Source organism: Oncorhynchus keta, unplaced genomic scaffold (genome assembly GCF_023373465.1).
Source record: "Oncorhynchus keta strain PuntledgeMale-10-30-2019 unplaced genomic scaffold, Oket_V2 Un_scaffold_5444_pilon_pilon, whole genome shotgun sequence".
NCBI lineage: Eukaryota > Metazoa > Chordata > Actinopteri > Salmoniformes > Salmonidae > Oncorhynchus > Oncorhynchus keta.
In genome coordinates this window covers 1,265,001-1,282,500 of record NW_026290960.1, presented here as the reverse complement: position 1 = coordinate 1,282,500, position 17,500 = coordinate 1,265,001, and the positions used below count along the sequence as shown (strand labels likewise).

The window sequence follows — 17,500 nt, the reverse complement described above, 5'->3', positions numbered from 1 at the left end:
CTCTCTCTCTCTCTCTCTCTCTCTCTCTCTCTATCTATCTATCTATCTATCTATCTATCTATCTACCTACCTTTATTTATCTCTCTCTATCTATGGACCTGTATCCATCTCTCTCTCTATCTCCCTCTATTTATCTACCTGTATCTCTCTCTCTGTCTCTCTATCTATCTCTCTTTATCTATCTCTCTATCTATCTCTCTTTATCTATCTACCTTATTCTATCTCTCTATCTATCTACCTTTATCCCTCTCTTTATCTATCTCTCTTTATCTATCTCTCTATCTATCTTTCTTTTATCTATCTACCTTTATCTATCTCTATTTATCTATCTCTCTATCTATCTACCTAAATACCTTTATCTATCTCTCTCTCCAGCTATCTCTCTTTATCTATCTCTCTTAATCTATCTCTCTATCTATCTACCTTTATATATCTCTCTTTGTCTATCTCTCTTTTTATATATCTATCTATCTACCTTTATCTAACTCTCTTTGTCTATCTCTCTTTATCTATCTATCTACCTTTATCTATCTCTCTTTGTCTATCTCTCTTTATCTATCTATCTACCTTTATCTATCTCTCTTTATCAATCTCTCTTTATCTCTCTACCTTTATCTATCTATTTTTCCCTCTCCACCTCTCTTCCTTTCTCCACCTCATATAGCACCCTCCCTCTCTCTTGGTTTCTCTCTCTCTCTGGGTTATTAGATCTTCAGTTGAATACTTCCTCTGAGATTCAACCAATTTATCCCAAATCTCCAGTGACACCCTATTTTCTATCCAACCCACTTCCACACTCCTTCTGACCAGAGCTAGGGATTAGGGTGCTATTTGAGACAGAACCAGGCAGTCTGAGTGTCCAGTCAAGCTTGTGATTATGAGGAAATGAGTGTGATGTGGATCCATTGTAATTCCTCCCACAGATTTCCCCAAGAGCTGAATATGGGGAAGGTCAGCGCTGAGTTCATATGGAACCTGTTTGCCCTGGACATGAAATACGCCATGGAAGGTTAGTAGGAAATGCTATTGATCTGTCAAAACCCTGTGTGTCACTTCTCTCTGCTCTCTCTCTCTCTCTCTCTCTCTCTCTCTCTCTCTCTCTATACCCCTCTCTCTCTCTCTCTCTCTCTCTCTCTCTCTCTATACCCCCCCACTCTCTCTCTCTCTCTCTCTCTCTCTCTCTCTCTCTCTCTCTCTCTCTCTCTCTCTCTCTCTCTCTCTCTCTCTCTCTCTCTCTCTCTCTCTCTCTCTCTCTCTCTCTCTCTCTCTCTCTCTCTCTCTCTCTCTCTCTCTCTCTCTCAATCTTTCTTTCTCTCTCTGCCTCTATCTCTACTCGCTCCCTCTTCTCTCTGCTCTCCCTACCTCTCTCTCTGCTTTCTTCCCCAGAGCTAAAGTAGGGCTTTCCTTCAGAGGACACACTATACATATATTGCTATCTAAATCAGAGTCATTGCGGCAGGCTTGTGTGACATGTGTGTGTGTGTGTGTATCTGTGTGTATGTGTGTGTGTGCGCAGGCTTTGTGGCGTGTGTGCAGAGTTTTGGGTGTGTCGTGGGGGTGTGTCGCTCCAGGGAGTGTGTTTCTGTGTTGCAGGGAGGACACTTATCAGTGTTGCACACGCTCACATATCTCCTCTTACCTCGCCCACCTCCTCCCTCCTCTTACATAAAATCTGTGAAAACAGATGACCGGTTTGACCATAGCACAAAGTTGTTATCTCATTATAATGGGACCTGCTTGCATCATTATGGGATATTAAGGTTTTGCATGTAGGCATTCTATTTCCAGAGGTTTAAGATATTACATTAGGGCGTTCTTTCCCATACATCATAATTGCTATTTGTTTTACCACAAGTCTTCAGTGGTTTTATATTAGCTATGTATTTTAATGGGGAACATAAATCTACATAAATCTCAAATAAACCTGAACTGGTATGGGGCTGTGCATCTGGCGGTGTGCGTCGGACTGCAAGCTTGCCTGCCTGCCTTCATGTGTGAGTGTGTGTGTGTGTGTGAGTGCGTGTGTGTGTGTGTGTGAAAGTCCCCAGTCAGTGCTATTAAGAAAGCAGGTCATTGTGTGTTCGTTCCATCTGTTTGGAGGAGAAAGGAAAGCAGTGACCTCACCAGTGGCCAGTCTTTTTTATGCGCGTGGTGTCAGAATGCACTTACTTTTCCAAAATGGGATTGTTACACAACAGAACAATTCACCCACACTGCCCTCAGACCAAGCTACATGTTAGCACTCCATTGTCGTCACGTTTAGTTTATTTCTTTATTGTTTTGTTGTGTGGTTAACAGATGTGGAACCCAGATCACGATGCACGTTGGTCCGAGTATGATTCCAACGATCGTGACAGAATATCCCACCAGTCAAACCATCCAAAATAAGTTGGACCTGGGAGGAAATAATGGAAGGACAGGGGATGCTTCTTGGCAGGAGTCACAGAGGACGCAAGGAGAGAAGGGAGAACAGCGACGACGCTGGGTTCGCGGCCACAAGGAAAGCCCAAAAGACAGCCCCGAAAACATTTTGGGAGTGGGCACACGGGGTGAATAGAACAGTGCGAGGAGGGATACCGGAGAATGGAGTTGGCGAGGAGTAAGCGGAAACGCAGGCGTTTGGAGGAGCGTGTTACCAGTCAGGTGCAATCTGTGCCGGTCTCACACATCAGGCCTCCAGTGCGCTTCCCCAGTCCGATACGTCCTGTGCCTGCTCCTCGCACTCGCCCAGATGTACGCCTCCACAATCCAGTATGTCCTGTGCTAGCTCCTTGCACTTACCGTGCGAAGTGTGACATCGTTCCGGTACAATTTGTGCCGGCTCTACACGTCAGGTCTCCAGGGCGCCTCCACAGCCCAGTGCGTCCTGTGCTAGCTCCTCGCACTTGTCGTGCGAAGTGTGTCATCGAACCGGTACAATTTATGCAGGCTATACGCACCAGGTCTCCGATGCTCCTTCACAGCCCAGAATGTCCAGTTCCTTCTCCCCGCACTCGCCCTGAAGTGCGTGTCACCAGTCCGGTGCCACCTGTACTGGCCCCACGCATCAGGCCTCCAGTGCACCTCCCCAGTCAAGTACGTCCTGTGCCTGCTCCTCGCGCTCACTCTGAGGTGCGTGTCACCACTCTGGTACCACCAGTGTCGGCCCCACGCACCAGGTTTCCTGCGACGATCCCTAGTCCAGATCTTCCGGCGACGGTTCCCAGTCCAGATCTTCCGGCGACGGTCCACGTTCCGGAACCTCCAGAGATGGTCCACGGTCCGGAACCTCCAGAGACGGTCCACGGTCCGCAACCTCCTGAGACGGTCCACGGGCCAGAACCTCCTGAGACGGTCCATGGCCCGGAACCTCCTGAGACGGTCCACGGCCCGGAACCTCCTGAGACAGTCCATGGCCCGGAACCTCCAGAGACGGTCCACGTTCCGGAACCTCCAGAGACGGTCCACGGTCCGGAACCTCCAGAGATGGTCCACGGTCCGCAACCTCCTGAGACGGTCCACGGCCCAGAACCTCCTGAGACGGTCCATGGCCCGGAACCTCCTGAGACAGTCCATGGCCCGGAACCTCCTGAGACGGCCCACGGCCCGGAATCACCTGAGATGGTCAATGGTCCAGAACCTTCGGCGAGGGTCAACGGTCCGGAGCTTCCAAACATGGCGTCCAGTCACCGAGGTCCAGTCCAGCTCCATGGCAGGAGCCTTCCTTGACACCGAGGTCCAGTCCAGGCACAGTGTTCAGCGTGGCGCCATGTTTGTTGGCATCATAAAATGCATTCCGGTTGTCACGTAAATGTCTGCTAGACCAAAGATGCTAGAACAAAATGAAGTGAAGAGATGGTTCAATCGTCTTTTGAGTAAACTTCAGGAAGTGAATGATGGTAAACGACACACCCCATTCAACATGCATACTGTAAACAGACCCAACTCATCTTGCAACATCTTATCTTTGGTTGACATGATAAAACAAATATGGCGGCCCACACAAAATACCCATCGCGTTTTATTCAATTATTTAGATCACTGGTGAGGTCACCCGTGATATGATGAATTGTAAATAGTAATTTCTATTAGCTAATTACGGTGTCTGTCAGCTGAGAGTTAGCTAAATATGACTGCTTGTGTTAGGTCACTCTTTCCTCAGTTAGCGCAACTAATGTAGCTGACATTTTCTGGTTTGGATGAGAATTGTGTTAGCCTTTCACATGGACGACAACATTGTGAAGACTGTGTTTCTGTGAAAAAAAACAATGTGGCCAGCTCAAACGCTAACTGTTGCGTCAATTCTAACTGGACATTCTAAATAAGTGTTCTAATCAAAGCGGATTGAGTGTACAATGCAGGGACCACTTTAGAATGATCACACCCGTGTGTTCGTACATGTCAAAGGGTTAAACACTATCCCACTGCATTATCCTCATTCACTTATATACAATAACTACATGCACACACTCACGCAAACACACACACACACCCTAGCATGCACATGACCAGAACGTCCCAAGTCAGTTTGTGTGTGTGAGAGAGAGAGAGTTGCTGATAGAGCAACAATTTCAATATAAAGGCAGGCGGCAGTTCATGTTGTGTTTGAGAGAGAGATGGAGAGAGATGGAGGGAGAGAGATGGAGAGAGATGCAGAGAGATGGAGAGAGAGATGGAGAGAGATGGATGGAGAGAGATGGAGAGAGATGGATGGAGAGAGATGGATGGAGAGAGATGGAGAGAGATGCAGGTAGATGGAGAGAGATGGATGGAGAGAGATGGAGAGAGATGGAGAGAGATGGAGAGAGATGCAGAGAGATGGAGAGAGAGATGGAGGGAGATGGAGAGAGAGATGGAGGGAGAGCGATGGAGAGAGATGCAGAGAGATGGAGAGAGAGATGGAGAGAGAGATGGAGAGAGATGGATGGAGAGAGATGGAGAGAGATGGAGAGAGATGGAGGGAGAGCGATGGAGAGAGATGCAGAGAGATGGAGAGAGAGATGGAGAGAGATGGATGGAGAGAGATGGAGAGAGATGGAGAGAGAGATGGAGAGAGATGGATGGAGAGAGATGGAGAGAGATGGAGGGAGAGAGATGGAGAGAGATGGATGGAGATGGAGAGAGAGATGGAGGGAGATGGAGAGAGAGATGGAGGGAGAGCGATGGAAAGAGACTAAGTGAGAACAGCCTGGCCATAGAAACCGGCCGTCACAGACAAATCTGGCTACCCAGAGAGGACAGGTTGTGCTCACTCTGCCCTCAGAGAGGTCAAGACAGAGCTGCATTTTCTCCTACACTATGGGAACTATACTATTTTCTTTCCCAAAACTGAAAAAAAATGCACACATGTTGAAACCAACACAGAAAAGGAGAACATTCAGTATGTATCAGGAGAAAAAACCCTTTGTGCCATATTAGCGGCAAAATACATTACATAACCAAAAGTATGTGGACACCTGCTCATCGAACATCTCATTCCAAAATCATGGGCATTAATATGGAGTTGGTCCCCCCTTTGCTACTATAACAGCCTCCACTCTTTTGGGAAGGCTTTCCACTAGATGTTAGAACATTCAGCCACAAGAGCATAAGTGAGGTCAAGCACAGATGTTTGGGGATTGGGCCTGGCTCGCAGTAGGAGTTCCAATTCATCCCACGGGTGTTCGATGGGGATGAGGTCAGGGCTCTGTGCAGGCCAGTCAAGTTATTCCACTCCGATCTCAACAAACCATGTCTGTATGTCTGTATGGGCCTCGCTTTGTGCACGGGGGCATTGTCATGCTGAAACAGGAAAGGGCCTTCCACAAACTGTTACCACGAAGTTGGAAGCACAGAATTCTCTAGAATGTCTAGAATTGTATGCTGTAGCGTTAAGATTTCCCTGAGCAATGAAAAACAGCCCCAGGACATTATTCCTCCTCCATCAAACTTTACAGTTGGCACTTTGCATTGGGCCAGGTAGCGTTCTCCGCCAAACCCAGGTTCATCCATCACTGCCAGACGGTGAAGTGTGATTCATAACTCCAAAGAACGCATTTACAGCTTTACACAACTCCAGACGATGTTTGGCATTGCTCATGGTGATCTTTGGCTTGTGTGCGGCTGCTAGGCCTTGGAAACCCATTTCATGAAGCTCTGACGAACAGTTCTTGTGCTGATGTTTCCACTTCATAATAACAGCACTTACATTTGACCAGGGCAGGTCTTGCAGGGCAGAAATTTGACTAACTGACTTTTTGAAAAGGTGACATCCTATGACAGTGCCATGTTGAAAGTCACTGAGCTTTTCAGCAAGGCCATTCTACTGCCAATGTTTCCTATGGAGATTGCGTGGCTTTGTGCTCGATTTTATAGACCTGACAGCAACGGTTGTAGCTGAAATAGCCGAATCCACTAATTTGAAGTTGTGTCCACATGCGTTGTATATATAGTGTATGTAGCTTCTCGCCACACTTGCAGGGATGGCCACAGACAACTTTGCTACATGTGTCTTTCTCACTATTTCTTTATTGTCCTCATTAATTTCTTACTTCTTACTTCTTGTCATGTTAATTGTTACTACTCATTGAGTATTATTATTTTTATTATTATCATCAACAGTGTGCGGCATCATTGATATATGTTAGCTTTTGCAATGTATGTGGTAACACGTTCCATGCCTTTTAAAGCCATTTGAATTTGAGAGAGAGACAAACAGAGAGAATATTGGAGAATGAGAGAGAGAGACAGAGAGAGACATTGAGAAACTGAGACTGATAGAGAGAGAGAGCGAAAAGGGCAACCAGTGAAGAACAAACACCATTGTAAATACAACCCATTTATGCTTATTTATTTTATCTTGTGTCCTTTAACTATTTGTACATTGTATATATATATATATATAATATGACATTTGTAATGTCTTCACTGTTTTGAAACTTCTGTATGTGTAATGTTTACTGTTCATTTTTGTTGTTTTTCACTTTATATATTCACTTTGTATGTTGTCTACCTCACTTGCTTTGGCAATGTTAACACATCTTTCCCATGCCAATAAAGCCCTTGAATTGAATTGAATTGAGAGAGAGAGAGAGAGAGAGAGAGAGAGAGAGAGAGAGAGAGAGAGAGAGAGAGAGAGAGAGAGAGAGAGAGAGAGAGAGAGAGAGAGAGAGAGAGAGACATTGAGAGACTGAGACTGAGAGTGAGAAAGACATAGAGAGGCATTGAGATACTGAGGCAGAGAGAGAGAGAGAGAGAGAGACATTGAGAGACTGAGACTGAGAGTGAGAGAGAGAGAGAGAGAGACATTGAGAGACAGAGTGAGAGTGAGAAAGTCAGAGAGAGACTGAGGCAGAGAGAGAGAGAGACAGAGAGACATTGAGAGACTGAGACTGAGAGTGAGAAAGACAGAGAGAGACATTGAGAGACTGAGACTGAGAACGTTTGAGTTTTAAATAATCTTTATTGGGTCTGGGGGCCCACCACACAATAAATACTCATACAAAACCACATGTTACACATCAATTAAAAACACAACTCCAATTCCTCCTCCACAGTAACTAAACACAACAGCCTCTGAATACCCCATATACTCAAAAACAGATCGATATTGTTGACAAGTTTATAATAGGCAAACTCAACCCTTGGTCTCGATGCCAACATTCCCTCCAGCATTCTTACCACATCCACAGACCCCTGTCCCCGAATACTGTTCTTTCGGGTCTTACATATCGCTAATTTTGCTGCCCCTGAGACAAAATTAAGCAACACAACTACACCCTTTTGACTGAACCTGTACTTTGGCCCAAATATATACAGTTGGGAAGAGAAAACCTCTCCCAACGTTGAGAACCAATTAGTGATCAGGTCAATCATCCCGACCAACCTGGGACACAGTAAAAACAGATGTGACAGAGATTCAGACTCAGCACAGAATGGACACCCCTCCCCAACAGTAGGATCCAGGTGTACCAGATGCATGTTAGTGGCTATAGCTCCATGTATTATTCTCCATTGGAGGTCAGCTGTCCTCTTATCAATAGGCAGTTTGTATAATGATCGCCAACAGCCTTTTGGAGAGGCACCTGGACCAAGCACACCCGCCCACCTCGTCGATTTTAGCCCTTCCAGGGAAGAGGCATGGGACACCTTGACACATATTCTGTACATGGCCTTCTTTCCCACCTCCTTGAACTCCCCCAGCTCCAGGGTATCGAAGGAAAGCAGCATCCCGACGTCCTCCTCGAATGCCCCCATCGCAGCACTAACAATCAGTACAGGGAACACATAATCCAGACCCTCCTTCCACCGATCAGAAATGGAAGTGTCTGTCTCATACTGCAGATGAAGCACTGGCAAGGAGTCGCAGACCTCAGCGACGACCTTCCTCAGTAGGCGAGATGATCGGATCCCCGCTCTTTCTCCCAGCTCCTCCAATGATCTGCTTCTGCTCCGAATCAGATGACCCAGCTTGGTACACCCCACGCCTAACAGGCATGAACGTAGGCTAGCTGAACCCAGAACACGCGACTGGATGGCAGTGTTGTGAAAAAGAGGCTCTTCCGGGACTTGACAAGGACTCTCCAAGCCTGCATAGCAGACTCATAAAATGGAGTCAGGCCAGGCAAATCACCCCCCTCCAGCTTTAAGAGGAAAAGGTGCTTGTCTAACCCCAAACAGCCTGCTCTCCTCTCATCAATGTGTAGGCTGTTTCGACCCAGCTAGAACCGTCTCTGTACAACAATCTCTGGGCTGCTTGGAGCCGGAAAGCCATGATTCTAGAGGAAATGTCCACCAGGCCTTGCCCACCCGCGTGCAGTGGCAGGTACAGGGCTGCAGCTTTAATCCAGTGTTGTCCAGACCAGAAGAAATTGACAAGTGTCCTCTGAAGCTCTTGTATCAGACCCTTTGGTGGCTGTAAAATCATTAGTCTGTGCCACAGGGTAGAGGCAGCAAGATTATTAGCTACCAGGACCCTTCCCCTATAAGAGAGCTGGGGCAGCACCCATTTCCATCTTGACAGTCTGGCACACACTTTCTCCACTACACCCTCCCAGTTCTTTTTCTGAAAGACATCGGAGCCGAGAAAAACCCCCAAAGCCTTCATCCCATCTCTGCCCCACTGAAGCCCCCCTGGTAACCGTGGAGCGGACCCCGTCTGAAGCCCCCGTGGTAACCGTGGAACGGACCCCGTCTGAAACTGACCTGCCCACAGCCCTTCACTCTTTCCCCAATTGACTCTAGCTGAGGAGGCCCCCTCATACACCTTTAAAGCGTTTGAGAGAACCTTAACATCCTCACCCCCTGTAATAAAAACTATCACGTCACTGCATACGCAGACAGTGCTATCGTGTGACCCTTCATTACACCAAATTGGGCATCCCTGCCTGATACCCCTTTGGACAGGGATGGGGCAACTCAAACCACCACCCACCTTCACCATACACGAGGCCCCAGCATACAGTAAACTCATCCAAGACAGAAAAACATCCCCAAACCCAAAGGCTTTCATCGTTTTAAACAAGTACTGGTGGTCCACAGGGTCAAAAGCCTTCTCCTGATCTAACGAAAGTAAACTCATATTTATATCAGACAGTTTACAAATGTCTCTCTTATCAGAAACAAGTTGTCAACAATAGAGCGATCAGGTACACAGTAGGACTGGTCCTTGAGGATCAACAGTCCCAGATACTCTTTCAACCTGTTTGAGAGACATTTAGAAACAATTTTTGTATTCAGCGCACAGCAAAGCAACAGGTCTCCAATTTTTTACGAGAGCCAAATCCCCCTTTTTTGGCAACAGTGAAAGCACCGCACGTTGACAGGATACAGGAAGATAACCCTCATGAAAAGATTCACACACCACTTCATAAAAATCCTCCCCAATAGACCTCCAAAAGTGCTTATAAAACTCAGATGGTAAACCATCGATGCCAGGGGCTCGGCCTGTTGAGAGCTGCATAACTGCTGTAGACAGCTCTTGCAGTGTAATGTCAGAGTCCAATGCGACTCTCTGCTCAGGTCCCAAATGAGGAAGACCGTGTAACAACTGTTCAGTACACAGAGTCACAAGAGTCACAATCCTCCGCCTTATAGAGGGCCGAGTAGAAATCCATGGCATGTTGATGCATTTCACTGTCATCCGTGGTCACCTTCCCATCAGGGAGACGAAGGCATCTGTTTACGTTGCAATGTCGACTGTCCGAGGTTAAAAAAAGCGCTAGGAGCATCCATATCCTTGAAGGAAGCGAAACGAGACCTAATCAAGGCACCCTTCACTCTTTCATGCAGAAACGACCTCAGTTATTATATATATTATTATATTATATTTAGTTCATGACTAGTGCAGGGTCGTTCTGAGTGAGCAACTTCAATTCAATAGACTTGATGTCCTGTTCAAGGGCCTTGATAGTCTCTTTAACTGCAATTTGAGACAGAGCCGTATACTGTTGACAAAATTACCTTCTACAACAATTTTTTTCTGCTGCATAACATTTCCCTCTAATACAAGTTGCAACTCTGTGCCCTCAACACGGATAACTTGTTCCTCAGCAACAGGTGCTTGTGGCTGCTCTGCAAACATGTCACTTATGACCAGAATTCCCACACTCAAAACACCATTGACTACCCGTACTAGCATAAGCCATATACATTCTATTGTCATACCTGATTTTAAACGATGACTCCGAAGTCTGTTGTGGTGAGTCCAATAACATAAACACCTGTCGCCAAAACGACATAACCTGTTTCAAAGCCGGGTGCTTGCAACCCAACAGGACAACCTTAATTGAACTGGCGAACTTCCCAAACCACAATAACTCGCGCTCCAATAGCTCATTGGGAATAAACAGCGGTACATTTGAAATCGTTACCCTTGTTGACGGGGAAAAAAGCGGCGTAACTTGAATAAACATTCCTTTAAGAAGTACACCGTGCTCAACCATACGATCTACCAGACACTCTCCTTTAAGAAGTACACCGTGCTCAACCATACGATCTACCAGACACTCTCCTTTAAGAAGTACACCATGCTCAACCATACGATCTACCAGACACTCTCCTTTAAGAAGTACACCATGCTCAACCATACCATCTACAAGACACTCTTCTTTAAGAAGTACACCATGCTCAACCATACGATCTACCAGACACTCTCCTTTAAGAAGTACACCATGCTCAACCATACCATCTACAAGACACTCTTCTTTAAGAAGTACACCATGCTCAACCATACCATCTACAAGACACTCTTCTTTAAAAAGTACACCATGCTCAACCATACCATCTACAAGACACTCTTCTTTAAGAAGTACACCATGCTCAACCATACCATCTACAAGACACTCTTCTTTAAAAAGTACACCATGCTCAACCATACCATCTACAAGACACTCTTCTTTAAGAAGTACACCATGCTCAACCATACCATCTACAAGACACTCTTCTTTAAGAAGTACACCATGCTCAACCATACCATCTACAAGACACTCTTCTTTAAGAAGTACACCATGCTCAACCATACCATCTACAAGACACTCTTCTTTAAAAAGTACACCATGCTCAACCATACCATCTACAAGACACTCTTCTTTAAAAAGTACACCATAATAAACAGCGGTACATTTGAAATCGTTACCCATGTTGACGGGGAAAAAAGCGGCGTAACTTGAATAAACATTCCTTTAAGAAGTACACCGTGCTCAACCATACGATCTACCAGACACTCTCCTTTAAGAAGTACACCATGCTCAACCATACCATCTACAAGACACTCTTCTTTAAGAAGTACACCATAATAAACAGCGGTACATTTGAAATCGTTACCCTTGTTGACGGGGAAAAAAGCGGCGTAACTTGAATAAACATTCCTTTAAGAAGTACACCGTGCTCAACCATACGATCTACCAGACACTCTCCTTTAAGAAGTACACCATGCTCAACCATACGATCTACCAGACACTCTTCTTTAAGAAGTACACCATGCTCAACCATACCATCTACAAGACACTCTTCTTTAAGAAGTACACCATGCTCAACCATACGATCTACAAGACACTCTTCTTTAAGAAGTACACCATGCTCAACCATACGATCTACAAGACACTCTTCTTTAAGAAGTACACCATGCTTAACCATACCATCTACAAGACACTCTTCTTTAAGAAGTACACCATGCTCAACCATACGATCTACCAGACACTCTTCTTTAAGAAGTACGCCATGCTCAACCATACCATCTACAAGACACTCTTCTTTAAGAAGTACACCATGCTCAACCATACGATCAACCAGACACTCTTCTTTAAGAAGTACACCATGCTCAACCATACCATCTACAAGACACTCTTCTTTAAGAAGTACACCATGCTCAACCATACGATCAACCAGACACTCTTCTTTAAGAAGTACACCATGCTCAACCATACGATCAACCAGACACTCTTCTTTAAGAAGTACAGCATGCTCAACCATACGATCTACAAGACTCTCTTCTTTAAGAAGTATGACATGCTCAACCATACGATCTACAAGACTCTCTCCCTCTCTCTCCCTCTCCCTCTCTCTCCCTCTCTCTCCCTCTCTCTCTCTCTCTCTCTCTCTCTCTCTCTCTCTCTCCCTCTCTCTCTCTCTCTCTCCCTCTCTCTCTCTCTCTCTCTCTCTCTCTCTCTCTCTCTCTCTCTCTCTCTCTCTCCCTCTCCTCTCTCTCTCTCTCTCTCTCTCTCTCTCTCTCTCTCTCTCTCCCTCTCTCTCCCTCTCTCTCTCTCCCTCTCTCTCTCTCTCTCTCTCTCTCTCTCTCTCTCCCTCTCTCTCTCTCTCTAGTAGGTCTGATGCTGTGGTTTTCTAGGGAGAAGATACAAAGTGACACTCGTCTTCCCTGGAAATCAAATCAGGAAGGGTGAGAGGTCAGGGGTTAGAGCTCTAGGGTCAGGGTTTAACGGTTTGCGATGTATTATTCATTATTAAGGTGAACTTTACTTTAAGGGTGAAGCCTTCAGTACAGCTAGCTTAAATTGTCCCTGCCTGCCTGCTGAAGATGCCAGTAGTGTGTGGGTGGGAACGTTCCCACCACAAAACAAATTCTGACAGCAAGGACATCACGAGGGAGGGAGGGAGGGAGGGAGGGAGGGAGGGATGAGCCTGTCTCCCCCAGTAGGCTGATGGTTTAACATGAAGACATCCTCATTAGGGAATCAGGGACTCAGTCTGTTTTTCCCTCTGGACCCCAGCTTACACTTTCTACCATCTGCAGGGAACACACACACATGAACACACACATACACACACGTACGCATACACATTGCGCACACACACACATAGACACATACATACACACAGGCACACACTCAGTCACATACATACACACACAAAGACACACACAAAGTATACACTGAGTGTACAAAACATTAGGAACAACTGCTCTTTCCATGACATAGACTGACAAGGTGAAAGATATGATCCCTTATTGATGTCCCCTGTTAAATCCACTTCGATCAGTGTAGATGGAAGGGAGGAGACAGGTTAAAGAAGGACAATTGAGACATGGATTGTGTGTGTGTGTGTGTGTGTGTGCCATTCAGACGGTGTATGGGCGAGACCAAAAATGTAAGTACATTTGAACTGGGTATGGTAGTAGGGGCCAGGCACACAGGTTTGAGTGTGACAAGAACTGCAACGCTGCTGGGTTTTCACGTTCAACAGTTTTCTGTGTGTATGAAGAATGGTCCACCACCCAAAGGACATCCAGCTCCACATACATACATGGAGCTATTCTGACTTAACACTTTGAGAGACCTACCACTATCTCTCTCTCTCTCTCTCTCTCTCTCTCGCTCTCTCTCTCTCTCACTCTCTCTCACTCTCACTCTCACTCTCTCTCTCTCACTCTCACTCTCACTCTCTCTCTCTCTCTCTCTCTCTCTCTCTCTCTCTCTCTCTCTCTCTCTCTCTCTCTCTCTCTCTCTCTCTCTCTCTCTCTCTCTCTCTCTCTCACTCCCACTCACTCTGACACACAGCATTTAGCATTGTGCTAAAACTTTTCAGCGACCCAAACATTCAGGAAGCACTTTCCTTTGATTGCTTGCTTTGCCTTGTTAAAACTAATCTCCTACAATAATATTGCTTATGGGAATCTATCATAAATATGCAAATATAATGACAAGGACTTTGCTGTTAGACAACTACAAAAGACGATTTGGTATTGAAATAAGACCTTTTGACATGTTTAATACCTTTTTCAATACATTTTGTTGTTTCTTATGGAGGCACACAGGTGCTTATCTGAGGTGTTTTAATGTGTTGCAGCAGGAGTGTTGCTCAATGTATGGCTTTAAACACACGTGCACACACACGCACACCCACACACTATCTCTCACACACACACATTTAAACGTGCCTTTGAAGTGTGTGTGCGTGTTGTGAAGCGGCTTTGTGTTTAGTAGAGACAGTCTTTGTATCTTCACAGGAATTATATTTCTCACTTTTGATGTTTTTCAGTCTGGTGAATATGTCTGTTACCCCTCTACACCTCTCTTTTTCACTCTCTTAACCTTCTCTCTTTTTCACCCCTCCTTCCCCTCTCTCTCTTTCTCTCTCTCTCTCTCTCTCTCTCTCTCTCTCTCTCTCTCTCTCTATCTATCTATCTATCTATCTATCTATCTATCTATCTATCTATCTATCTATCTATCTATCCCCTGCACCCCCACCTCTCTGTCCTTCCTCTCTCTCTCCCTCTCTCTCTCTCTCTCTCTCTCTCTCTCTCTCTCTCTCTCTCTCTCTCTCTCTCTCTCCCTCTCTCTCTCTCTCTCTCTCTCTCTCTCTCTCTCTCTCTCTCTCTCTCTCTCTCTCTCTCTCTCCTCTCTCTCTCTCTCTCTCTCTCTCTCTCTCTCTCTCTCTCTCTCTCTCTCTCTCTCTCTCTCTCTTTCCCCTGCACCCCCCACCTCTCTGTCCTTCCTCTCTCTCTGTGTCTCTCCTACCCCCTGCCTCCTTCCCTACTCAAATCAAATTGTATTGGTCACATACACATATTTAGCAGATGTTATTGCAGGTGTAGTGAAATGTTTGTGTTCCTATTAGTGCAGTAGTATCTAACAATACACAGCAATACACACAAATCTAAAAGTAAAAAAAAAAACATGATTCTGTGTCTATATATTGGGCAGCAACCTCTAAGGTGCAGGGTTGAGAAACCGGGTGGTTGCCTATTTAAAAGTCGGATGGATTTGAGATTAAAATCTGTTTTTCAGTCTCTCGGTCCCAGTTTTGATGCACCTGTACTGACCTCATCTTCTGGATGACAAGCCAACTTTCTTGAGCCTCCTGGGGTTAAAGAGGTGCTGTTGCGCCTTCTTCACCACACTGTCTGTGTGGGTGGACCATTTCAGATGGTCAGTGATGTGTACGCCGAGGAACTTGAAGCTTCAAGGTTCCCTCTGCTGTTTCCTGTCCACGATCAGCTCATTCGTTTCGTTGATGTTGAGGGAGAGGTTATTTTCCTGGCACCACTCCACCAGAGCCCACACCTCCTGCCTGTAGGCTGTCTCGTCATTGTTGGTAATCAGTTCTACTACTGTTGTGTCAAATGCAAACTTGATGATTGAGTTGGAGGCTTGCATGGCCACGCAGTCATGGCTGAACAGGCAGTACAGGAGGGAGCTGAGAACGCATCCTTGTGGGGCCCCTATATTGAAGATCAGCAAAGTGGAGCTGTTGTTTCCTACCTTCACCACCTGAGGGCAGCCCCTCAGGAAGTCCAGGACCCAGTTGCACAGGGTGGGGTTCAGACCCAGGGCCCCTAGCGTAATGATGAGTTTGGAGGGTAATATGGTGTTGAATGCTGAGCTGTAGTCAATGAACATCATTCTTATATAGGTATTCCTCTTGTCTAGATGGAATAGGGCAGTGTGCAGTGTGATGGCGATTGCATCATCTGTGGATCTCTCTATACCCCCTCCTCTCTCCCCCTCCCTTCTCTCTCCTCTCTATCCCCAAGTTCTGTGGTAGTTAGTATGTCCTACTCTACTGTGATGGAGCCTACCATGTCATCAGACTGAACTTTCATTATGTACCAAGTCAGCTCTCATTAGACCCTGTGTGTGTGTGTGTGTGTGTGTGTGTGTGTGTGTGTGTGTGTGTGTGTGTGTGTGTGTGTGTGTGTGTGTGTGTGTGTGTGTGTGTGTGTGTTTGTGTGTGTGTGAGAGAGAGAGAGAGTCCACCAAGGTCATGTCACTACCAGTGTCTGTGTTTATAGGATTCCTGGTCTAGTCTTAGATTACCTGTCTCTGTCAATATCAGGTCAGCCATAGCCTTGTCGCGAACCAGGCTCACGCGTGACATTAGCGGTATGACAACGTGAGACTAGGTCAGCCATGTTATAGGTCTAGCAGGACTTGTTGCAGAATGTAAATCAGAGAATGTAAACCCTTCCAGGCTTCTCACTTCCTGGCTACCTGGATATATTTCAGGATTCACCTAGTCCTTGTTCCGATTCTCCTCTCTTCCATGAAAATGTGCACTTGCACACTCCCTGTCATGGATTTCAAATGATTGCTGTAAACATTGGCTGGAGGGAGTCTCCACCATCCATGGCAGGGAGTGTAGAAGTGCACTTTGAGAGAAGGGTGGAGAATCAGGATGTAGCACAAGAGTTGAGTGACTGCCTGCACCCAGCAGTCGCTGTCCAGTCTCCTGTGGTGCTGAACTTCCATCGCTGTCCACTTCCGTGGGTCTGGATATCAGATCTCCCCTATTAGCTTGATTGATTGATTGAGCCTTTTACTCCTGTGGCAAGTTCACCACGTCATACCTCAGTCCAGACATGCATGTTAACATTCTGCCTTTTTCATTTCCCCTGACAGAGCACGATAAGCACCGTCTATGCAAGAGCACAGAATACATGAACCTTCACTTTAAAGTCAAGTGGTTCCACAACGAGTACGTCCGTGAACTGGCTGCCTTCAAGGACACACCCCCTGAGTATTCTCTGTAAGTAGTGTACTGCACACACACACACACACACACACACACACACACACACACACACACACACACACACACACACACACACACACACACACACACACACAGATGCACAAAGATTATGCCTCCAAAACATGCTACCTCTCACCATTACCAATAACAGGGGATGTAAGCATTTTTCGGGATATTTATGTTTTTTCACTCATCATGATTCACAATTCCTTCATAATTATCCGTAATCATGGTACATTCTTATTTTTTTTGTTTTAAAAGGCTTCTTCGGGCTATCTCCATAGGATAACCCTTTTTACCTCCAGATAGAACCCTTTCCTACATGGGACCCGAAAGTGTTCTAACTGGAACCAAATGTATTTTATGAGGATCCCTATTAGCCGATGCCAATGGCGACAACTAGTCTTACTGGGGTCCGACACATAACAAAATTACAATAAAATATAACAATAAAACCTAACAATTTACAATAAAGGGACTCCAAAATGATCCAATACATTATTTACCATTTCTATTGGGCACAACATAAACCGAAACACAACAAACAAACTGCAAA

At 45.8% G+C, this 17,500-nt stretch overlaps 1 protein-coding gene across 50 annotated transcripts in view; it reads left to right on the top strand.

Annotated features, from left to right (window-relative positions):
- LOC118378325 (protein unc-13 homolog C-like) overlaps positions 1 to 17,500 on the top strand; it is a 290,696-nt gene that overhangs the window by 115,813 nt on the left and 157,383 nt on the right. For all 50 annotated transcript variants that reach the window (XM_052516681.1, XM_052516689.1, XM_052516680.1 and 47 more), the window contains exons 18-19: positions 924 to 1,009; positions 16,812 to 16,938. In XM_052516681.1, coding sequence (XP_052372641.1) covers positions 924 to 1,009; positions 16,812 to 16,938 — 213 coding nt within the window. The remainder of the gene's footprint in view (positions 1 to 923; positions 1,010 to 16,811; positions 16,939 to 17,500) is intronic.